Here is a 24,710-nt window from a genome sequence, read left to right on the forward strand (position 1 = left end):
TGACCTACATATATGTATTTGTACATACTGTGCTGGTACACCAGTACACTGTAACTCCGCTGTACTTACACCCTGCAGGTTGCAATACCCAAGATCCAATGCTAATTTCTACCAATATGTTAAAAACTGTTTAAATTGTCCCAAGTCCAGAAATACACAGTGTGGTGATTACTGTGTGTTTGGCCAAGCACAGGTGGACTTAGCCCTACACAACATGTCATTCCGGCCAACTAATAAAATTTAACAAGCCTGAGAAAGTCCCCGAAAAACATGGTAAACTTGATCTCTCTTGTTTAGTTCGATCAGATGAGGACAACTCACCCAAGCTTGACAGCTCAGTGTGTCTTACAGACCTTTCTCACACAGTGATCAAGGCTGGATTGCTTTTGATATGATATTAAGCATGTCAATTTTCTGTCTGAACTTGAGAACTCTAAAATTCACGAAGTGAAATTCAGACCACATGAATTCAGAAAGAGGGTTTTCAAAATAACATATTTAAGTACAATAAATTAAGTGGTTTTTAAATATCAATACTAAGTAGAGATTAGAATTCAAAATGTGGTATTCATAATTTATAATTCAGATTGTGATGCCAATTAAATCTTTTGGAACTCTTACATTTGAATGAAAAGGGGAACTGAAATTGCAAACACACTGCTAAAGATCACGTGAAGCACAATGTCTAAAATGTTTGAACAGGAAGTTAAGAAAATCCTGCAACTAAGAAAAAAGTCGTTTATTATGACATAACACCCAAATGAAGGCCAACAACTACAGAAAAGGTCAAAGACAGAAGCATCACACTGTACATCATCTGGATATGAGCGGTGAAAACCTGTAAAACAAAGGGAGCAACCATTAAATAGGGTCCAGTTACAGCACAGTCAGCAAAGCATGATCTCCATAAACAGAAAGAACACGGAGTGCCTGAACATGTTTAATGAAGTCATTGACCACACTTTAGACCCAACTGACTAGATTTTTGAGGATGATACCGATATTACACCAATATTCGAGAGTCAGAGAAATCCAATACTGGCGTATCAGCTGTTTTGTTTTTGTTTTTTTGTTTTTTTAATTTTATTTTTGTTATCATAAACACATACCACCAACATTTTTGGTAAAGATGCAGTTAAGTTGTTTGTTAAAAAACGGACGAAGATATGCACTAAATACAGTATGTGGGCTGTAAACTGAAGTGTTACCAAATTTATTCAAGTATGTGGTCATTAATGTTATGCTTATTCTGGGATACACAGGCCCTTTCTTTCGCCACCTGCAAGAGCTAACATGTAGTCTTTGTTAGTATAATTCTTGCTCCATCTTAGTTGTCACTGCGTCTACCTGGCATGTACAAAAGGCCAGCAGCACGAGAGCATGACTTGTCATTGTCCTCAGTTTATAAGGAACCAATGAACAGTTCATCTACTTACCTGCGGCAAAACAGCTGCAGAGGATCACGACAGCAGCCTTGGTAAGCTTTGAGAAGAGACGCAGAACGCAGCCATTCTTAATGTCATTAGTAACACCTGTGCTTTTCCTACTATCACCAGTCAAACTGTCTGCTGGCTTAATAAAAAGTGTGAGGAAGTTGCTCATTTAAAAGGCCATGGCCCTCTTGCTTCACAATGAACCAACAGTTCTGCAGAAATTAAAGTCATCAAAGTGCTTTCATGCTAAAATAAATGATCAAGTTAGGTATGATCTGCTCTCATGGAGGTCCATATTCATCTCAACTTTTTCCTCTACTGATATGTTTTGTTTTACTGCACCCTCAGGTGGTGGAGAAGTGCTACAACATCCTGAAGGAGGAGAGCCTCCATACAGGGGCCACACATTAACCTGCAGGAGGCCCCAAGGCAAAAGTTTATTTTGCCTCACGTCCTGCCCTCCATGCATGGTCACATATTCTGGTGCAGTCAAGTTACCACCAATTTAACCACACAGCAGACGAGCACATTATCAACCGTCACACTCAGAAACCAACCATTGCTCTGATACCAGACCAAGACTGTCAGGCTCCACGTTTCCAATGTGTTAGTCACTGAGATACTCTGCTCAAAGAAATTTTTATTTATTTATTTCATTCACGAAAGAGCCAGAGACAGTTATTAAAACTAGATTCTGGCACAGGGCCTCTCTGAAAGACAACGAAGGCTGCAGCATTAGGTGTAAATGCAGGGCCCACTCAGGTTGATGGCCCTGGAGCAGTTGTTTATATTCCCACTTGCTAATCCAGCATGGTTTTCAAAATAAACACCTACGATTAGAATTATACAAGTTTTATAAAGCGTAGCACAGCTGTGTAACTCATTTTGTGTTTAATGCTGCAGCCACAGTTTATTTCTCTGTCGCCAGGTGCCGCTGCAGCCCTTGACGTGATGACGTCACCTCTGTGAGACCCCGACTCCTCTGAGACAGAAGCAGCGGTCGCCGGGAGCGGTGGCGCGCTCCTGTAATCCCAGTCACCGGGAGGCTGAGGCTGGCGGATCGTTTGAGCTCAGGAGCTCTGAGCTGCAGCGGACTGTGCCGATCGGGTGTCCGCACTAAGCTCGGTATCGATATGGTGGTCCTGGGGGAGCCCGGGACCACCAGGTCGTCTAAGGAGGGGGGCACCGGCCCAGGCCGGAGACGGAGCAGGTCAAAGCCCCCGTACCGCTCAGTAGTGGGATCGCGCCCGAGAATAGGCGCTGTAGCGCAGCCTGAGCGACACAGCGGGACCCAGTCTTTTTACACCCTGTACACTCCTCAACAAACCACTGCGACACACACACGGTCACACACCAGCTCTTTATGTGGCGCAGCAGCTCCTTCATCGTCTCTTTATCTTCTTATTTCCATGGAAGCCCCTCAGAAAGCAGCGCTGTTTGTTGGTCCTACAGCGCCTCCAGCTGGAGGAGAGGAGCAATGACCACCACCCACACCAGGCACTGAAACACACACACACACACACACACACACACACACACACACACACACACACACACACACACACACACACTGTAAACTCACAGCTCATAGCATAGGACAGTGGTTCCCAACCTTTTTCTTAAGGGACCCATATTTTTACCATTGTAAATTTTGGTGACCCCCCCCACACACACACACACTCCCCCCGATGAAAAATAAAATAAAATAAGGAACATCATAACTTCTTTTACATGAAATACTTTATTATATTTCAACCTCACCCTAACCCACTGTCTCGGGATGTTTAGTTGTCTGGTGTCGCTTCAGCTTGCAGGGCTTCAAACTTTCATTTGCCAGTTTCTCACGGCAAAATATACATTCAGCTCTAATTTTATCCATCGCTTCTATGAAGCCAAACTCAGAATAACTTCCTTGGTGGCCCCTCTTTTTCTTTTTGACATTTTCCGCAGTCTCCTCGACCTGACGCTTCGCCATTTCTCCCTTAGCTCCGTTTACGTTGCTAGGCAACGGCTGCAGCACGAGACGCGTTCACGTCACACACGCTCTGTTCCTCGTGATATATATAACTTATTTGTTTATCTATTTAAATACACGAATAAATGTTTAATGTGGCCCTTGAATTTAGTTGATTTTGTCACATATATGAATTAAATGCTTACTCATTTATTTAACATTTTAATTACATAAAAATGATTAAACCCCTTAAAATCAAGAGGGCTTCGCGACCCCCCCTGGATCTTTGGCGCCCCCCTTGGGGGGTCGGGCCCCCCAGGTTGGGAACCACTGGCATAGGAGACAACAGGCTACAGCCCAGGGCCGTGCAGACACCTTTAGAGGGGCAGGTGCTCAAAGTTAAAAAGGGGCACATGGAGCAAAATTTTACAACATCATACAAAAAACTGAATTAATGAATTATATATTTATTATTCATTTGATACTGAAACGCCTTCATAAATACTGTTGTACTATCCACTAACTTAACATTAAGATCTAATACTTTTGTATGTGGTTAATCCAGATGATTGGTTTTACATAACAGATCATAACAAACACACTGTGGTAAAAATGCAGTGTGTGATCAATTTTCCTCATATGTGCTGAATATCAATAAAAACACACTATGTACGAAAATCAGTTCATTCAAGACAAAAGCAGGTGGAACAAAAATATAAAGGAAGTTCATGGTGTGTTGACATGACATCTGTTTAAAACCTTCATTCAGTGCTGGTGGAGGTCTTTGTGGGATTTGCTGATGATAATAAAATGATGAAACAATGCTACAGGAGTTGAACAAGACAAATTAAATTTACCCACAGGCTTTAAAGAGCTCTCTGAGGACGACAAGGTAAAACATGACTAATGTAGCTGTATCCCTTTGCAAGCTTGCAGACTTTGTGAGACCTGTATTCCAGCTGGATCTGTGTGTGATGACAGACAGGATCATCTTCAGGACAACAAACTGTAAATAGTGATGCTGCTTCCTCTCACACACTGCTTTTAGATTTCCTGAGTAGAACAGGGACATGTTTCCATCTGTGGCCTAATATTTCAGATCACACTTCACACTGCGACCAGTTCACAGTGTCATGGACATGACACACCACACTCTGGTGTTTAATGTATATGAACATGAATATGAACATTGTGGGAGTCAAAACTGATCAAATATTAATATTGTGCTTTCAGCGCCACAGTTAATATTATCATAGTTTTGTATTGGTGCAGTATATTGTTACAAACCCAGTGAACATGTAGCTAAAATTGTGGGTGATGCTCCAGTACATTGCCTGATTATTGATATTCAGGTCAGACCTGACTTGTTTGAAGTTTAGTTGTTTTTCACCACTGCTTTGTACTTATGACTTTAACCTGTGATTTTTATTTTCTGTATCTTTTGTATTGGTGCAGTATATTGTTACAACTCCAGTGATCATGTTGCTGAAATTGTGGATGATCTTACATAGCGCTGTCTGATTATTGTAAAGTCAGACCTGACATGTTTGAAGTTTAGTTGTTTTTTTTTGCCTCTGCTTTGTACTTTAAACTGTGCTTTTTTCTTTTTTGTATCGATGATAAATTCAAAAAGAGAAGCACTCAGGAAAATGATAATAAAGTATTTGTCTTGATCAGAGTGAGGTTTTCTCACTGTTCAAACACTGAGCAGCCTTTAATGCTGCAGCCAGTTTATTTCTCTGTCGCCAGGTGCCGCTGCAGCCCTTGACGTGATGACGTCACCTCTGTGAGACCCCGACTCCTCTGAGACAGAAGCAGCGGTCGCCGGGAGCGGTGGCGCGCTCCTGTAATCCCAGTCACCGGGAGGCTGAGGCTGGCGGATCGTTTGAGCTCAGGAGCTCTGAGCTGCAGCGGACTGTGCCGATCGGGTGTCCGCACTAAGCTCGGTATCGATATGGTGGTCCTGGGGGAGCCCGGGACCACCAGGTCGTCTAAGGAGGGGGGCACCGGCCCAGGCCGGAGACGGAGCAGGTCAAAGCCCCCGTACCGCTCAGTAGTGGGATCGCGCCCGAGAATAGGCGCTGTAGCGCAGCCTGAGCGACACAGCGGGACCCAGTCTTTTTACACCCTGTACACTCCTCAACAAACCACTGCGACACACACACGGTCACACACCAGCTCTTTATGTGGCGCAGCAGCTCCTTCATCGTCTCTTTATCTTCTTATTTCCATGGAAGCCCCTCAGAAAGCAGCGCTGTTTGTTGGTCCTACAGCGCCTCCAGCTGGAGGAGAGGAGCAATGACCACCACCCACACCAGGCACTGAAACACACACACACACACACACACACACACACACACACTGTAAACTCACAGCTCATAGCATAGGAGACAATAGGCTGCAGGGCCGTGCAGACACCTTTAGAGGGATGTCAACAAACTGTAAAGAGTGATGCTGCTTCCTCTCACACACCATTAATGTATGGTATACAATGGCCTTTTATTGTGAAAATCAAACTTACTGACAAAATGTTTCAATTAATTTATAATTTATAGCCCATCAACCAGTTAGGGTACAAATATTCTGTGTCATTCATTTTCATGTGGACTTGTACTTTTTAAACCCACTTTATCAATCAGATGTGCTACAGTTATCAAAACAGATCACTATTAATTCAACAGTGAAACCCCTCTGCAAATACTAGCCGCTATCTTCAGATGTGACACAGAGCTGCAACATTAAGCTTCAATACTTTTAGTATGTGGTTAATCTAGATCAGTTTGATATAGCAGATCATAACAAACACACTGTGGTTAAAATACAGTGTGCTGAGCATCAACACAAGCACACACCGTGTGAAACGAGCTCGTTCAAGACAAAATGCAGCTGGAAAAAAAATATAAGGGATTTTCATGGCGCCTTTAAACAGACAACCCCTATTAAAACCTTCATTCAGTGCTGGTGGAGGTCTTTGTGGGATTTGTTGATGATCAAATATGTCTGGAGAGGAACTTTCAGTATTTATGAGGCTACTGTGCTCTTGGGGGCCGTTAGTGCCTGAGCCTCGACACAATCCTGTCTCTGAGCTCTGCAGGCATCTCCTTTGACATCATGTCTTGGTTTTTGCCCTGATAAGCACTGTCAACTGTGAGACCTTACATAGACAGGCGTGTGCTTTTCTAAATCATGTCAGATCATTTAAACTGACCACTGGTGGATTCCAGTCAAGGTGTGGAAACATCAAGAGAAATGAGAGGCACCTGAGCTAAATTTCAAGTGTCATAACAAAGTTTCTGAATACTTATCTCAATGTGATATTTCAGTTTTTCCTTTTTAATAGGTTTGCAAAATCGCCGTGTCATTATGGGGTACTGGGTGCAGATTGCTGAGGAAAAACATTATTTTTTTTAGATTTTAGCACAAGACTGCAACATAACATAATGTCTGTATGACTTATGACTGTATGAATGCTCTGTATCCGTGCCATGTTGGTGATGAAAAGCTGTATTGATTTTGGGGGCCCTAAGGCACAGTGAAACAATCTGTAAACACTAAATTTACCTTTCAAGATATGGTTATGGTGAAGGTGTTAGCAAACAGGTGCCTACATACACACAGAGCAACAATGTGGAGTCATGTTTCTGGTCACCTGATGAGTACAAGTGCAAAGGTCATTCTCCTTGAACAACTCAACTCTGAACTGTAAAAAATGGCTGATGCAGCAGTGGCTCCCTGCCTTTTCCAACTGATGGCCCACTTGAAAATCTCAAAAATGTTGTCGGCCCACATCAACACATAAGCAGGAGAAATAGTAAGCATAAAGTAAGCTCAATTTTTCTTTTGTTTGAAGGGGAGAAATCACTTGTCCATTCATTGTCTGTCTCTTGACTCTTTTCTTTTAATACTTCCTGCTGCTAACCAGCTATCCATTTTGATATTAGTTTTTTGCTAAATTAGATGTAATCTATTAGCGTGCAATCAGACAGAGACAGTAAACAAGGTTACACAACGTGGTAAGTGACAACAATAAAACTTTACAATCATTGGCTTATCACTGTGATAAACCTTAAAATGAGGGGAAAAAAAAAAAAAAACACTTTAGGGAATTTTTTTTTTTTTAAATGTCGTTCCTCAATTCTGTTGAGTGAGGTATATTTCATTTACGTGAACTGATGCTACAAGACATCAAGACTTTTCCAGGAAAACAAATCATGCAGGTCATAAAAACCCTTCAACCACGACAGTGCAGCAAATGCAGCAATGTCGCAGTAGAAATACATGTAACAAAAAACACAGACACTCAGAGAGTAGTTTTTAGGGGTTTAATTGGTGTACAGATTCATTTAAAGGAAGTGATAAACACATACAAAAATACCCTTTCAATACATTTTAGAAACAAACATCTAAATGACCTGTTTTGTTAAATGTTTCTGAACAGCAAAACATGAGTTGTCTGAAACAGAGTGGTGCAGATTTCATTCAAAAAAGACCTACCTGCTATGAATGCTATTAAAAAAAAGATCACATGGTACAAATATGCAAATATAAATAAAGTGATAAGAAAACCCCCAATAATGAAGAATATGCCTTTTGAAAAAAATGTTCTCTGTACATTTAGTTGGGGAGACTGATGCTGGAAAAAGAGCCTGTGTCCCAACTCTCTACCTGCTCCGATGAAGAGGGCGCTTCTTTAGCATCACTTTACACTTTGTTGTATACATAGAACCTCTGTGCTGAAGACCAACACAAAGAAACCCAGCTTCAGACCATAAAGATGGAGGGTTGGGGCCAAAGGCGGGAAAAAGTTGTCTCCTGACCCCCCACCTGTGGCCCTAGGAGATGCCTTTTAAGAACCTCCACAGGAGGCGCAGAGGGCTAACACCCAAAACGAAGGGAATTCCATCTCTCTCCAGCACATAAACCGTCTATGCATGCACGCTCACACACAGTCAACCACATACGCATGCATACACACACAAACCAGCACAACTCGTCAAAAAGCTTTGAACCATTTTTCACAAAAGCACCACAAACTCTTTCATGGACATGGAACACGAAAAACAACCAGGACTTCGCTTTGTTAGGATCGAGCTTCACTAGCAAACAGACCACGTTGAAGGTGGTGGTGGTGGTGGTGGGGGGTCCAGCAGTATCCTGAACAACTGCTATTAAGCCTTCCTGATGGACTGGAGGATAATTTAAGGTGTCAGACAATCTGTCAATCACAGGTACGTACACAAAACCAATGTTTAAACACTTACTTGTGACAGCTTTCTCGTCACCTGTCCAGCACTCACTTTTTTGTGTCAACCACACTTATCTGACATTGGGCTTAAACACACCATGAAAATAAGCAGAAAACTTGTCAACTTTTGCTTTTAATCCAAGACGAACAACAGGCGTGACACAGCGACACTGAAGCTACTGAACAGAAGGATTAGCGTAGCATCTTGATATGGTTCTTCCAATGTTCTGTCCTAATCCTTCCAAGAGCTGAACAATGACTGAAAAGCTTCAGACCCATTTTATCGCTTCCAGAAAATGCTTGACGTTTCCTGTTGTTGTGAGGCTGATTTTCTTGCTCTTACTGGCACCTGAGAAGCACTGATGTCACTGGGCATCTATGATCGCCTACACACTGCAGGTCCGATGCCACCCTGGAGTCCTCTGTGGGTAGTCATGGTGGCCCAAAGAGTCGTGGTTGTGATTTCCGTCATAAGCAAACCCTCGATAAATCCTCCCTGCAAGTATCCAAACCTATACAATGTTTACAAAAAATATCCAGGGCTGGAGACACATTTGTTGGACAAGCAGTAGAGAAAACAAGAAATTACAATTTTTTAAACTTTTTTTTTCTTTTTAGATAAAACTACAATAGAATGGTCAAAAGACTTAACAGTGATCTTTTGCTTTTTTTTTAAGACAAAAAAAAAAAGTTATGTACATCAACATTTACTGTACAGGTTTCTGTTTGGGAGAAAAGGGGAAAAAAAAAAAAAAAAAAATCAGCATACACCAGAAGTGTGTGTAGCAAGCGTTGATAAACGTTTTGGGCTGTTTTAAAACATGTTAACTGGAAAAAAGGGAAAATGAAAAGATCAGCTCATTTTCCATCATTACAGTGTGCATTTTCAAACACTGAGGGACAAGATGAGTAAAAAACTGTTGCTTTAGCTCTCATGTCAGATATCTCCAAGGAAGTTGTGTAAAATGCCCTCTGGTTGTGAGTGTGGCAGAGGGCACAGACAACATTGACCAAATCACCTATCCACTGGCAAATCTGGAATCTCTGAAGATTTGAGGTGAGGTGTCCGTCCTGCTGCTTCACTCTCGAGACTGAACACACTCCCTGTCCCTGTGTGAAGTCATTCTCTTGGTGTTTGACTTACATGTAAAGCCCCACCTGTGTGTGTTTGAATCCAGTCTTATCAGTTGTGTGTTCAAGCTATGTGGATTCTGGCCTTCTCTGTTTCTTTCAGCCTCTTGGCCTGCTCCTCCAGAGAGGGGGAGAGGGGTCTCTTGGAGGCTGCTCCGTTCAGTGGGTCAGCTCCTCTGCTCACTAATGTGGGGATGGAGCTGCCGACCGGGGGCACCGCATGTTTGGATGCCACATGTTCTGCAGAGAGAAACAGAGAAGACAAAAGCATCGTTCATTTTTGATGGTTATGTTTTAGTCTCATTTTCCTCTTGAAAAAAAAAAGTCATCAACAAATTTTAAGTCTTGTATTTGGCAGGGAACAGAATAGGAATAGTTTTTCTTGGCAAAATTAAAAATGAAAAAAAATAAAATAGTAGTGAGCACCTTGATGACTTCAATTATAAGAGCTGCTGGTGAAACAACAGATACTCACTTGAGCCAATGACAGGAATGGACATGCCCTTCTCTTCACTGGCAGGAGCAGCGTCAGTGGTGAGGGTACCCTCAAACACTGGGGGCTTGGGAGGTGTGATGCTGCATGACATTGGAACGTACGAGCAAATTAAACAAAGCAATCACAGCAGAAACACAATCAAATACCAGTTTCAATTGCCCTGTTGCTGCTGGAATAGCTGAAGCTCACTTGTGGCGGTTGAGGGCCAGTTTAATCGAATTTTTCACAACACGACAACTGTTGCTGGCTGGGAGAGGCGAGGAGGCGTCTGGCAGCTCCATGCTGGGAAGTCTCTGAGGTAAGAACAAATGACATCAATCACCACATGTGCATTATTTAAAATCATTTAGTAACTTTTGTAATTAACTAATGATTAAAATCAAAACATGTGGGTGTAAAATACGGCTAATGGTTTACGAAGAGGAAGCTACCTGTGTTCTTGAGGTATCAATGGTTGGAATGGGCTTAGCCTTTGATCCAGGAAGAGGGGTCTAAATGGTTAAGAGACAAAATATGAAAATGTATGTTATTTTTTATTTTTTGTCTGGCTTAAAATAAACAGTTAAAAAAAAGATGGAGTAGATTACACCTACAACATTAGGTCCTTCTCCATGTGTACAGGAGTCAGAGGATGGTGGATATGGCTCTTTAAATATTGAGTCATCATTGGACACCACCTGCAGCAAAAATATAACTTTTACTCAGCATGACAGTTACAGAAAATCCCATTAAATATGCCCTTAAGTTTAAATCTATGTATTCAAAACATATCCCTACTGTAACTCCTGCCCTGACCTGAAAATAACCTCCTTACCTCTGTGTCTTTGTGCCTCTTGGCCAGGTCCTCTTGTGTAGGCGAGTGTGGTCTCTTGGCAGGGGTTCCATTGACGGAGTCCTCGAGGCCATTGGGCTCCTCCCTGGGGCTGCTGGTGGCGTCGGGCTTAATGCTGCTGCTCAGCACTGTGGTGATGGAGCTGCTTGGCGGTGGGGATGGAGGCTTTGCTTTAAGCAGAGGCTCTTCAGAACGAGAAAGGACAGACGTCAAGAGCTAAGATCAGGATGTAACCAAATCCTTGATATGACAACATTAACATTTCTAATATCAACATGCCCTTTGTGCGTTGATATTGTTCCTTAGATTTGAAGAGTTTAGTTAGCATTTATTGTGTGTGTGTGTGTGTGTGTGTGTGTATGTAAGGGAATGAGACGCTCAATTATACCATATGACTGTGTAATTACTTAATATTAAACAGCCTACTAAATGACTTTACTTTTCCATACTTAACACAATATCTGTGTATTAGTCACTGGAAAACTCACTTGAGCCAATGACAGGAATAGACATGCCCTGGTCTTTAGCAGCAGCTGGTGGTGCAGCAGCTGGTGGTGGTGGTGGTGCTGCTGCTGCTGCTGCTGCACTGGGTGCTGGGGAGCCTTCCACAAAAAGCTGCTTGGGAGGGCTGACGCTGTAAAATACAAAAAAGAAAGAAAACATTTACTCAACATGGCCATTTGAGCCTGGTCACTGTAAAGACTAAAGTAGCAGCTATCAGGTAGGAACGTACAAATGAATAACATGAACGTGCACCAGTTAAAGCATGAAGGCTGGATGTGCAGAGTAACAGCAGTACAGAAAAACCTGAATCACAAGTGTATCATACCCATCATCCGTGTCAGATGCAGGCTTGGAGGGTTTGCTGGCTGGGGAGCTGAAGGGAGTCCCCGAGTCCGTATCTCTGGAGCTGTCCAGATGACTGCTGTCCAGAGAGATCCGCTTAGAGCTCCCGCCATTAGAGCTACGGTTCAGCTCTGCTATACTCTGCAGAAAAGAAGAAAGGAGGGGAAATAAATGGAGAGACAATTAACAAATAGGCAAAATATTAAGACAATAACCATAATTTGTCCCATCATGTACAGGAAGATATCTCACCCTCTTCTTCTTCTGCACCAGTTCAGGAGGAAGATACTGATGGAGCTGTTTCTTCTTTACATGTGTTGCTTCAATCTTCATCCCATCCTTCAGCATGTTGATGTTGTTGGCTTGTCTGTACACTGCAGAGAACAACATGGCACGTTAAGGTTCAATGACCTCTGTCTATGTATTAGGCCAGAGAGAGTGCTCCACATTTCTTCTATTTTCACTCCTTAGAACTTAAACACTTTAGCTTGCTGAATCAGTATTTCAAATACTTCTTGCAGTCTAAACAGAAGAACTATCAAACAAAGCCGAAGTTTGGGCATTTTGTGGTTGTAATGAAAGCAAAAAGGTGGAAACTGTCCCTGAATACATGGGTTGACTGCATTTGTTTTAAATGATATTTACCCTGCTAATTAGGCCTTATAGCTATTCATACACTTGCAGTGCACAGCATATGATGCAGCATACTTTACCTTATTGTATGTTTAACTAGGTTGTTTCACTACCACCCAGGGAAAATGATAAGTGATATGACAGGACTTACCAGTGTCTGTGAAGGACTGGATGTCATACGTCAGGTCAATGTTCACACTCTCTGCATTCTCCACTTTCTTGAAGATTATCCCAATGAACCACATGGACACAAAGTCGTTCCTGTTGCAGAGACACAAGATTAAAAAAAACAAACAAAATAAATCATTAACTCAAAATTATTTTATGCTGATTGCAGAATTTAGAAAGTAATGTACATGTTTGTGATGTTCAAGCAAGTAAAGAGGAAGAAATGTATTTTTTGCATTTACAGGACTCTCAAAACTGTAGTGAACCAATGCCATGTGGCTGCCTAATAACTAAGTTATTAGGCAGCCACAATGGATCTGTGCCAACAATGGATTTCACGACTCACTGACTTGCACCAGCAGTAACTACATCAATGGGTAACTTGCTCAAATGTCAATGACAAAAAAACAAAACAAAACAGAGAGGCATACTACTACTACTACTACTACTACTACTACTACTACTAACAGTAATAATAATAATAATAATAATAATAATAATAATAATAATAATAATAACAACAATAATTTGCTGAATTATCTCAGAAAGGGTTTGATTGATGATTTGCAGAATTTGTCTTTACTATTCCAGAACTTTCTCAGTGAGCTGTTTGTAAAGAGATAAAACTGGACTCACTCGTTCCGGTTCTCTTTGGACCCGGGGAAGGACTGGGGGTTGACATGAGCCAGGGTGATGTACTCATTCCTCTCCAGATTTCCCACAAGAACGCGGATCTTTGACTCCACCAGACCGATCCTGAGGGAAGACATCAAGATGTGCTCACAGGAGTGCCAGTAATACAAATTAACTTCACATCACAAATGGGATTTCTGTAGAGTTTCCTGGCTCCAGGAGTTATTTATTCAGTTGCATTTGTTTCTTTGTTATTGTGAGCAGGATCTGTTGTTCACTAATGCAAATAAAATGAAATAAATTCACTGAAATTCACACAAAAAGCTCAGGAATGGTACACAACTGCACGAAGTGGCTCAGGTAAAATGCCCCAGCACAATTTAAACACTACGAAGAATCCAGTTTATTGACACTCACCATTCTAAGTGGTTTTCTTCTGTGGATGCACTCGCAGTCAAAACTATATAATGCCTGCAGCACAAAACAAAACAAAAAACATGTTTACTGTATCCTACCCAGGTGTACTTCTGATGAAAAACATAAAAACAGGCCATTTAACAGAATACAACTCAATACAACCAGTATTTGTTGCAACTACTGTGCTGGCATAATGACGTAGTGACCAGCCCCTTTACATTTTTACTGGGCTGTGTGACTGGTCAATTTTGCTGCTGCTTTTTCAATCAATCATGGTCTGTTGTGCTACATGTTGGAACAGTGCAGTTGGAGCAGAAGGACCAGAACCTGGCAGAACCCTCAGCTGCTGTACTTGAACTGTGTGGGAGGAACTTTCAGAAACAAAATGAGTTGACCCAACTCTACTGACCACAGTTAGGATGAGTCAAATCTGCCCTGTCTTCAGAAAGTGGAAAACATTGTGTTGGTCAGGGAGGAAAAAAGAAATTGTCCAGTTTTAGTTTCAACTGCAGAAATACAATCTGCATGAACAAAACTGTTAATGTCACGCAAACAGCTGCTTTTCACATACCCATACATATGAAATTTAGTGATTCTTAAAATAGTTAAATACAAAAGAAACATGTAGCTCTACATGTTTTATCTGTCTTGCTTTGGTCAATGAAATGTCCACCCATTAATCCTGTATCTGGCAAATTCAATACCTACTTGTATTTTTGGAAAAAGCTGGGTGGCTCAAAGAGTTTGGACCATTCTGCTTTTCCCTGAAGAATCTCATCTGTGACGCTGAGCCCTGTTCATGACAGACACACAGGGGAAAATATGTAACAATTCCACACTTAAATGACACATTACTAAAAAGAACAAGAATGTACCATATAAGGCTAGGTTAACAGAAAGCAGAGATACACTTTATCTGTATTTTCTTTGCTTTGCAGTGTTGGTTCACTCGTGTATTCTGTATTACCATATTTGAACTCCTCGCTCATGATGGTGCGCGTTGATGTGGAAACGTTGTACGTGGAGTTCTGCTGGGGGTAGGCAGGTGTGATGATGGGCATCAAGTGGTATCTGTCAGATGGGTTCACCTAAAAACACGGAACAGGGGACCAAGATTGGTTTCACAGCTGGAGGGAGCATTCACCAACACGTGATCACACTCCACACACACAATACATTTCAATTCACTTTACCGTCTTCCCTCATTTGCATTTTTTCCCCATCAAGCGATTCAAGGAGGAATCAAGGGAACATTCCTCCCTCTCAAAAATCACCTGAACTTACTGATGAAGGCTGCACAGCTGGATCACCTGTTTGTGGACTGTTCCTGATCTTTTGGATCCTGTCTCATGGTTTGTACTTGTGAAGTACTATCCAAACACTAAGTACACAGACTCTGTTAATGCTATTAGTTTTAACTATTTTTATTGTAATATTCAACATAATTTCAAATACTACATGTGCACACTGAGCCTTAATATCAAGTGCTTGACAAGCATCAATACATACACAATAAATGTGAACAGACAGCTCTATCAAACCACAAGTGAACTTTTACTTTGTTTTGTTTGCAATTTTTGTAATTGTGTATTTTATCACCACAATTTCTCATACTAAACAGGAATAAGTGGCCTAAAGGGTAGGGAAATTACAAAACTATACTTTCTGTCCAATACACAGAGATAGTTGGCCCTAATGTGACTGAACGGAAACAACAACAATAGACGATTAAAATGTGTTTATTGCTGAAGGGACACAACAAACATAACAGAAATTTCAACCGCTAGAATTATTCAGTTAATGCAATAGACAAATTAGTTTGGGAGAGGTCAATTTATGATATTATGAAAAACAGTAAAAACACAGCTAAAGTCAAAGTAAGGGTATTGAAAACCTGGCCTTGAAAAAAAAACACACAAAAAAAAAAAAACCATTCAAATGCAAAGCCTGTCCTTTTCCTGGAGTATAAGCACTTTACAATGCAAACTGTTCTGGTGTGATTTCTACACAAATGTCAGATCTGTCATGTTATTCAATTGCTAATGCATTTTTACTGAAGGGATGTGTCTGTGTGATAAAAGATGTCCTGGTAGGTCCTTGCTCCAAGCTGCTCTGGGAAGCCTCCTCCGAGCAGAGTTAAGAGCTTTTGAACTCATGATGGGCGACCCGATCAATGTCGTGGTCACAAAAGGGCAGAGGAGCGAGGAGACATGAAATAAGAGACAATAAATGTACCGGTTCTCTATCTATTGAGCTAACTGTAAAATACCAAACAATCTTTTCACAACTCAGTAATTAACTCTGTCCAGATAGTGTTTCCTGTGCCTGCATAGCAGTACACGTAATAAACAGGGGCATAACAACATTATAAGGATGTGGAAATACAATGTTCGCATCATACTCACTCTAGGATCCCACACGGGTAAATTCAGATTACTGTCCTCAGGCTGTTTCAGTAACACAGGATTTGGCCACTCCCTGCACAATAGAAATGACAAATGTAGTCAATAAATGTGTTTAACACCTAGGTAAAATAACTGGCATTGTAGAAGACTGTGAAATGCTGCCATCAAGTGGAACAGGACAAAAACCAGGTTCTAGTTGCAAGGAGCTAGATTCTCACCATTTAGAGAAAACCAAGAAGAACTTGTGGACGAGCGTGGCAGCTACAGCGTTTGGGTAGAGCTGACAGGTCCTGGCCACCAGCATGGCCCACGACACTCCACCGAGAAACCCCAACATGTTGGAGTAGATCCCGCGACCTAAAGTCACAGGATACATTACAAATCAGTGACATCTTAAAAATATTGGTGTTACAGCGGTGGTTTGTCAAAACCCAGAGACATATGTAGGAGATGAGCATATCTTTAATTCTGCACATAATTTCATTACTCCCACTTTTCATATATTAGCTATTCAGTTATGACCATTGTATTTCTGTTTTTGATGGGCAATACTGACGATGGGCCAAAGGTTTATATGCTTATGATACACACATAAAAGCAGGCATACAAAACTAGATGCAAAAGTATGTTTTAAATTTGAAGAATATTTCGAGTCTACTTACGTTTTGCCCACAGTTTGATGGCTCTCAGTGTCAGCCTGAAGTTTTCTTTGTTTGGCACCAGGTACAAAATTTCATCGGTCACTCGACAGCCTGTAATAAGACAAAAACATCATAAATCAAACTCTGTCAGAAAAGCATCACACTTACAGTTCAAGTGTAAATTCACAAAAAGAGAAGGTTGAGGTTCCATGAAATCTTGTTGTTTACAGTCATATACCTGCAAACTGTGTTGTACCACAAGCTTACTCTATTCATGTACTTATCAAATATCACTCTGGAAAAGAGCAGCAGCAACATCATCAGGCCTTAAGTTAATCAAGTAAAGTCAATATCCACTTCTCTACTGCATCTGTATGATCCGATAGAAGCCATGAAGTGTACCATTAAGGCTGCGGATACACCGAATGTCCAAGTTTCTCAGGATGGAGTCACCCCTCAGGTCCAGGTTGTCTGGAATGGATTGTAAGGCCAGTCTGGCAAAAAGCAGGTCAATCTGCTCAGACAGACAGAAAACAGGAAAAGTAGATATTAAAAAAGGTTAATGAAATCCACCCTCTACACCCGTTAATCCTGTTCAGAGTTGCAGGGGGCACAAATGTCTTCTCTGGAGTCAAATACACAAGGGACTGAGGTTAAACTACTGAAGTAAAAAAGTTTAAGTACTAAATAACCAGACACAAAAAAGCATGTTTAATAAAATCATTAAGAGGCAAACGATTGCTGCTTAGAATCCCTATTTGTGTAGGAATGACAAACAAGTCCAAAAGTAATGTGGCACAGTTGGATGATGGGGAGTGCACATCAACTGTACAATGTCTGAGTGCCATGAAAAACATCATTTGCAATCATGGTTTTCAACAGGTATGAGTATTTAGATGATTATATTTGACAGCCTTTATTTACAGACTTCGTCCAGACACAGTGCAAGACTTTAAAGGGCAACTACAACATGCACACAGGTTTCAAATGCAGGGAGATACTGGAACAGTTATGTTTATGTTCATCTCTGTCAGATTATTTCATATCTGTGTTCCTGCTCTCTACTAGAGGTTTTCATAGACCTGAACCACAAGCTGGGCCACCACCTGTGTCATGAAGTTCTTCCATGGTCCCGAAAAAACTTCACTTTTTGTTGTCATTCCTCTCATAGCTATTGTATTAGATGATAACAGCTGGAGTAAAGTCATCTTTAAAAATCAGTCCTATCTATACAATGAACTACAAAGACAGTGCCTATAAAATCCCAGTCAAAGTAACAGTTAGGTCACTAATGAGTAACCTGTTATTTAGTTAGTTTTAATACCTCTGTGGTCCACTAGCCAATATTCAGGCCCCAGTAACTAGGAACTCATGATCAAGACAACACAGATCACTTGGATCTCAGCAACTTACCTCTATTCCATCAAATTTGAATTTTATCACAGGTACAAAAGCATCCTCAACAGCCTTGAGAAAAAAACAAGACAGAGACAATGTCAAAACCAACTCTGAGACAACACAAAGTAACAAGACTGACTGCCATTATCATGGAGTGAAATCAGCACCAAACGAACAAGTGGAAAGCACAGTTTGCTTCCAGCATACTACAGCTTCACCTATAGCATGCAGAAATATTTGCAGTTTGAGGGTGCAGTGTAGGTTCACATTCAGAAAACATTAACATAATGTAGAGTATGAGTGTCACTTTGGAGTAAAGAGTTTCAAATTTCAACTGAAAATATAAATAATCATCATCATCATCATCCTCCTCCTCCTATCATCCAAGAAATACAGGTGTACTCACTACTGTTTATCCACCGGCAAGGAGCCTTTGGCTATGCCAATGAAAGTACTACTAAACATTTCAACACATATCAGCCAATTAGTTTATTTTATTTCAAGATCATTTGGAGTCACAACAAACAAAAACTTAAGATGTACACACTGTAGTTCCTTCCTGCAGACCTTGCAACACCACAGACAATGCTATTTTCTCATTTCCTCATCTCTCATCTCCTGAGAGTTACTCCATTATTACTGTGGAGAAGTGTTTTTTTTAATTCTCTTCCTATTCAGCAAAAGCAAGGTTAAGACTAAACCATACCATAATCCAGCAATCAATACCAGTCCTTCATACAGTTCAGCATTCCCAGTACAGTGAACTCAGCTCTCTAGAGAACGCTCCTGGGCGTTCTCTCCCAGGAGCAGTGATGTAAGCGGTCTGCTGCTCTTGTATCTTCTACACTACAAAAGCTTTGATTTGACATGATTGTGACTCTTCAAGGCTGTGGGATAAAACAAGAGCTTCCTTCATTGGGAAATGTCTGAACATAGTGGCTCCCCTCTAAATGAGTTTTAACACTGAAGCCTACAGAAAAGTTTGTCTGTTGCCCTGTGCTTTAATGACATAGAGATGCACCAGACTTACCCTCAAGTCTTTGATCTCTTCATGCTGTTTCAATTTCTCAAAGAAAGACTGGAAAAAGTCGCTTCTTTCTACATGGCGTGGAGCCACACATAAGGCATCAATATCAGCTCCTGGAATCGACAGTTACTTTGATCAGTGTAATCTGTGTTGCTCAGTAGGTTAAATGGTTAATGACTTCAATAACAATCTGATAAGTAGACTGAACAAAGTTTCTACACTCAAGGCTATAAAGAGTGGAATAAAACATTGTGGGTAAACAATGAAGCACGGAAACTTTTGAATAGTTTTTTCTACCATGATGCATCTGATTCATGCAGCCCCTACTTTGGACAGTCTCAGCCTATAAAATGTTTAGGGTTTAGATATTTTTAACAAACAAAACCAGACATGGGGCCTGGTTTTGCTAGACACTGATGACCTCTTGTGAACTCTGTAAAGGTGGGAAGAATTAGAAAAGTTTCTAAGACTAAAGGCGAGAGTAAATCTTCCAATTGTTGTTGGACATCTGACACCATATCCACCTGTCCATACTAATGTCAAACTCTGCTCCCGACAAAGAGTAAATCCTGTGAGGCTTGAATTATACCTGATGTCTTCAAAAGGTGAATATCTTGCAGCGAATTTAGAGATATCTATGAGCTAGACAGAGTGAAAAAAGACACTGCACACTGATCTGAGCTGTTTGTGTTTGTTGAAGAGATGTCATCTCTGGCTAAAAAATGTGAAACCACAAATGCTGACAGAACAGTGTGTGGACTCTACTTCAGTCTGTCCTTGCTGCTAACAGCTGTCCACAGATTTCAGGCTGATATCTGCTCAGCACAATCAGTGCAAATGCATTAATGAGCAGACAGACGTTTTTGTCCCGTCTGTGCTCAAAGGGATCAAAACAGTGGATGTGCTGTACTTCATGTCTAGCTGTATGGAATGTCATTTGTTTTTTAAATTACCCAAAAATGATGATGCCCTTGTAAATGGTCCATGTCTTTTTTTTATTATTCTTATTTGATTGTTTCATACATATAAGTCTAAAGAAAAGATAGAGATAAAAAAAAAAAAAGATAAAGAAAATATAGATGTGATGTTTTAGTCATATACATTTACCTAATAAAAAAAATGTGTTTACAATTTAGCCCATGATGTGCACTTTCCACAAATTCATATTCAAGGAAACAACAGAGTATGTTAACTGGTTGAATGTATGAAAAACTTAAGTTCCTAAGATAAATTCTGCAAAGGGCTCTGTGCAACAATGGTGTTAACCTTATGTAACTGAATTATCAAAATCTAAATGAATCGATTATTTACAACCGTGAGGTCATGTGACAGACTCAACATAAATCCAGGCTATTGACAACAGCTCTGCTGTGTATTCGGCTATACAGGCATTTAACATTAACTATCACCGTGAAAGTTAAAGGCGCTTAAAGGCTGTCTTAACTTTACAGCCACTGAGCCCCTGACCCTCCCTGCATGGGTTTTAATCTGGATGCTGGGCTAAAACAGAGAGAAAAAGATGCGTTTACAGATTTAATCTGCTCAATGTGGCTGTACTCTTCTGACACACTGATTGGAAAAATACAACTTCATCAAACTCCCATGCTTATGACTCTGTTGACTCTTCTCTACCTTTTTGCAAAGAGTAACAGTGTATAAAACATGTATATAGCAGCATCTCATTTTTAGCTGATTTATGACTGAATAAACTCTATGGCACCGCTGTGTGCAATAAGAGAGAACTGAGTGTTAAGTTCTATGTTAGGTCATTTTTAGTTTGGTGCTTCAATGTGGACTAAGTAGCTGTGTCACGTAGGAGAGTGTCAGATCAAATTCAGTATCAGCAGGTTTGCAGTATTTAAGTACTATTAGTGCTGTGTGGCAGTAATGTCCAGTTACCTCTATCTCCAAATCAATTTCAGTGTACTGTTGTGACAGGAATGTTTGGACAGGACTAGGACAGCCTCTCTTTATTTGCAGCATGACCAAAATACAGACTTTCAAAAGCAGTTTATAAACAACAGCAACAGTTTAGAGGTGTGGTTTATCTGTGTAACATTGCTGAAATTGACTTGACTCAATATGATGGCCTACATGTGTTGTCTCATTAGACTGATAGATATCATGCAATGAAACATAAGCTTCTTTTCTTTTGCTTGGCTTCCTTTGCAGTTCTCAAATTTTTGCAATGTGATATAAATGGGTTTAGTTATTTTAATAGAACACAGGTAGTTCTCACATCTGAGCTATCCAGACATGCAACTGCCTACAATAAACACAGCATCAGAAACTGATCAAGTGATATATAGCTGATACCAATTAATGAAAATCAGCAATATTGCCAATTCTGCAGATTGGCTTGGAACACCCTTAGTCATTCAGACTAATGGAGAACACTGTGACGTGTGACAATAATAACAAATAAATAAATAAATAATTAAAAAAAAAAAAATCACATAACTTAACAAATAGTAAAACTCTGTTATGTAGGTGTATGTGTTTTAAATCAAAGAGGTGTGCAGGACTGCATTCACATTAATGCCTTCAGCCTATAGTAAGCCTGTGTTTATGCAGCTTTCAAACACCAAAACTGGTCTTTTCAAAAACACACTCAATAGCAGTTGAATATGACAATGCCAGCCTCGTGCTTTAGTGTGGTCAGGGTGAACTATGCTTTTCTAAAACAATGATGCAATGATACCTGTTCAGACAGGATCGAGTGCTGTGGGGCAGTAATGTCCAGATACCTCTATCTCTCTTTACTACTTTTGAGAGCCAATATAGCCAGTCATACATTACATGTTGTTGTCACTAAAATTTAATATTGTCAGCAAATTTCCCAGTATAAAATAGTGATTTGATTTATGTCACAGCATTGAAAGAATGAATACAATATTACAATAAAAACTACACATACCTTTCGTGTGCACTCCAAGGCGGTATGAACCAAATGTAAATATCTTGCCCCCAACACAGCTAATAGCCGATGGTGGTAGATTCTGTGGAGTAAAGAAGCATATAGAATGAAGTCAGTGTGACTTTTTCCACTTAATGGCATAACATTAGAATCCTTTCAATTGCTTTAAAGTTTCTGATTTGATAGTCCCTATTAATGACTTCACAATGAATCATATATCATATCACCACACAAAACAGAACATACCTTTAATTCACTGATCTCTGCAATCCATTCTTTAACAAAGTTATTCAACTTCCCGAGAACTGCAAGTCTGAAAGCAGATACAACTTTTAGCAGGTGCTTCTCACATAATCCACCCCTTTAGCTAAACATAGAGCAAGACTGAAATGATGCAATAAATACACTATACATAATTACACATACAGTTGTTTTAATTGTGAATTAAAGCAACTGCTTTGAGAAGGTTAGAGCTTTTTCATTTTTGTTGAGACTACAAGACATATATTACAGGTGTTTTTGTGTCCATCCCTTCAAGGCATTCAATCAAGATATCCACTAGTGGTGTGATGTCAAATATAAAAATTATGCCAACTGTTCCTCACCTGTGGTTCAATTCCTCTTCGTCTTCAAATACCCCAAACGGTTTCATAGCATCACAGAGTTTCTTGGTGTACTGATGGTCTATTTCTCGTGGAGGTGCAAGGCTAATGGCAGAGGTGATGCCATAGTGTTTCTGAGGCTGCTGCCCACCAGGCATGATGCTACGAGGGAACACGGTATAATACATTAAGTGACAGGTACCACACAACACCGCGTAATGCTCCTACAGTCATTGTTCCATGTCACGATTTATCAAGCCTTGTCTTAAATAACAAACAACGTGTGAAATAGCGACTGGTTAGCAAGTTAGTGCTAACACATTTATCAGCCCCTGCCAAATGTGAAAGTTGTCACTGTTTCGATGGTTCCCGTTACTCCTCTTTCCAATTACCGCGAACCCATGTGTAAACACTTAGCTAAATGCTATGAGAGCAATGTTCATAAATTACATTTGTTAAAAGAAACAAGCACATTACTGACTCCACAGCTGTGTACAAATCCAACTATGAAAAGCGAATGTGAGAAAATTGCAGAACTGTGTTTGAATTATGCCACTATTCTGCCTCGGCTAGCCAAGAATTAACGTTAGCTGAGATGCTACAAACAGGCTGGACGCGCTAACAAATTAGCTAATTTAGCAAGTTAGCAAACGTTAGCGGGCTGCCACGGAAGAATTTGTTTAACTAATGATCCGGTCAGACCGATTTAAGAGTTGCCACTTTCTCACACAAAAGCAGCACGTAAAATAAGTTCGTGGTGTTGGGCGCATTTACACTATGGTTACCAAACAACATACAAGCGAGCTAGCCAACAAACGATGGCTGCAGGCCTTGTTTGGTTGTTGTGACAGTTGGCTAACGTTAGCTTTTAGCCTATTCTTTAGGACTCTCTTAAACGCGAACAGAAATGTTCATAAGTGGAAAATGTGCCACATGCATGACCTACCTTGACATTTCTTTCATGACACTCGAAAAAGCTTGCTCTGTGTTCAGCTGTAAACCGGTAAAAAAAAAAAAAACTAAGAGAGTCCGCAAGTGGAAATGATAACAGCCTCGACCTGATTACAACAATGGTCACTTTCCAGAGAACCGTTCAAACCTTCCCACTGAACCGGAATCACTTCTTATCAGATAACGTACAAGTTCGTAACCCCGAAAAAATACTCATATCTAATTCGTTTACAAAACCCACGGGATTTTTGGATGCCTGCAGCTAAACACGCGTTATATAGCTGTTGGGACTTTTTTTTTAAATTCAAAACTACAAATGTAACGACGTTTGTCGGGACAACGTTTGCGTGCAGCACGCTGAGCAACCATCGTCAGGAGGCCCCTCCTCACCGAGGCCGCAGGTCACATGACCACCGAGGAGGCCCGCTGCCGCTGAGCACCACACCGGGCACTGTGGCACAGCTAGCTCCGGCATGTCGCCCACACCTGTTACACAAGGTGGGTATGAAGGAGCAAAATGCGACATAAGTGAATGTATTGTTAACCAAATTGTATGAAAATGAGCTAGCAAAAAAAGCTACGGTGTAATACTTTATGGTGTACATTTATGTAAGCTAATATTGGCTATTTTTGTTAGCTTGTTATGGCACAAATGGATACAGCACATTTAAAACTGCAGAACTTCAGCCTTTCCCCTCAAAACAGACTAAATTGTATGCCCAATATTGCAGGTGGCCATTCACGTATTCACCTTAGTGTTATTGTACGTTAATTTGTCAAAGTAACAACGTTGTTTTTAAACAAAATGTGACACGATGACATACTTTCTTTTAGGATTGTTTAGACTAACAAAGAAATGTAAAAAAAGAATAAAATAATAATGCATTTCATTAATGCGTAGTGCATTTGTGTGTGAAAAATAAAACCGTAATGTCCATTAAGTAAACTGCTGATGTGTGTTTATTGTTGCTGTGTACTGTT

At 40.5% G+C, this 24,710-nt stretch overlaps 1 protein-coding gene and 2 long non-coding RNA genes across 3 annotated transcripts; 1 reads left to right on the forward strand and 2 right to left on the reverse strand.

Moving 5' to 3' along the window:
• Window positions 1-724: 724 nt before the first annotated feature.
• LOC139623200 (uncharacterized) lies at window positions 725-3,209 on the reverse strand. Its single transcript, XR_011691445.1, has 3 exons — window positions 3,195-3,209; window positions 1,437-2,933; window positions 725-838 (listed from the first exon to the last, which is right to left on the reverse strand). It is a non-coding gene; the product is annotated as an uncharacterized lncRNA (long non-coding RNA).
• LOC139623201 (uncharacterized) lies at window positions 3,182-9,305 on the forward strand. Its single transcript, XR_011691446.1, has 2 exons — window positions 3,182-7,164; window positions 7,684-9,305. It is a non-coding gene; the product is annotated as an uncharacterized lncRNA (long non-coding RNA).
• Window positions 7,696-24,303, reverse strand: papolg (poly(A) polymerase gamma). The gene is made up of 24 exons (XM_071481239.1): window positions 23,725-24,303; window positions 22,782-22,940; window positions 22,423-22,489; window positions 22,177-22,258; window positions 19,263-19,372; window positions 18,248-18,301; window positions 17,237-17,348; window positions 16,856-16,945; window positions 16,412-16,550; window positions 16,194-16,266; window positions 14,756-14,876; window positions 14,497-14,581; window positions 13,789-13,842; window positions 13,375-13,494; window positions 12,722-12,831; window positions 12,190-12,311; window positions 11,921-12,078; window positions 11,580-11,725; window positions 11,074-11,276; window positions 10,853-10,936; window positions 10,691-10,750; window positions 10,449-10,552; window positions 10,239-10,339; window positions 7,696-10,003 (listed from the first exon to the last, which is right to left on the reverse strand). The coding sequence occupies exons 1-24, from the start codon at window positions 23,739-23,741 to the stop codon at window positions 9,828-9,830; spliced, it is 2,547 nt and encodes an 848-aa protein (XP_071337340.1). The 5' UTR covers window positions 23,742-24,303; the 3' UTR covers window positions 7,696-9,827.
• Between the last annotated feature and the right edge of the window lie 407 nt (window positions 24,304-24,710).

This window comes from Trachinotus anak, unplaced genomic scaffold (assembly GCF_046630095.1).
Source record: "Trachinotus anak isolate AG129_WGS33_773 ecotype Australia unplaced genomic scaffold, CSIRO_AGI_Tana_v1 ptg000007l, whole genome shotgun sequence".
Lineage (NCBI taxonomy): Eukaryota > Metazoa > Chordata > Actinopteri > Carangiformes > Carangidae > Trachinotus > Trachinotus anak.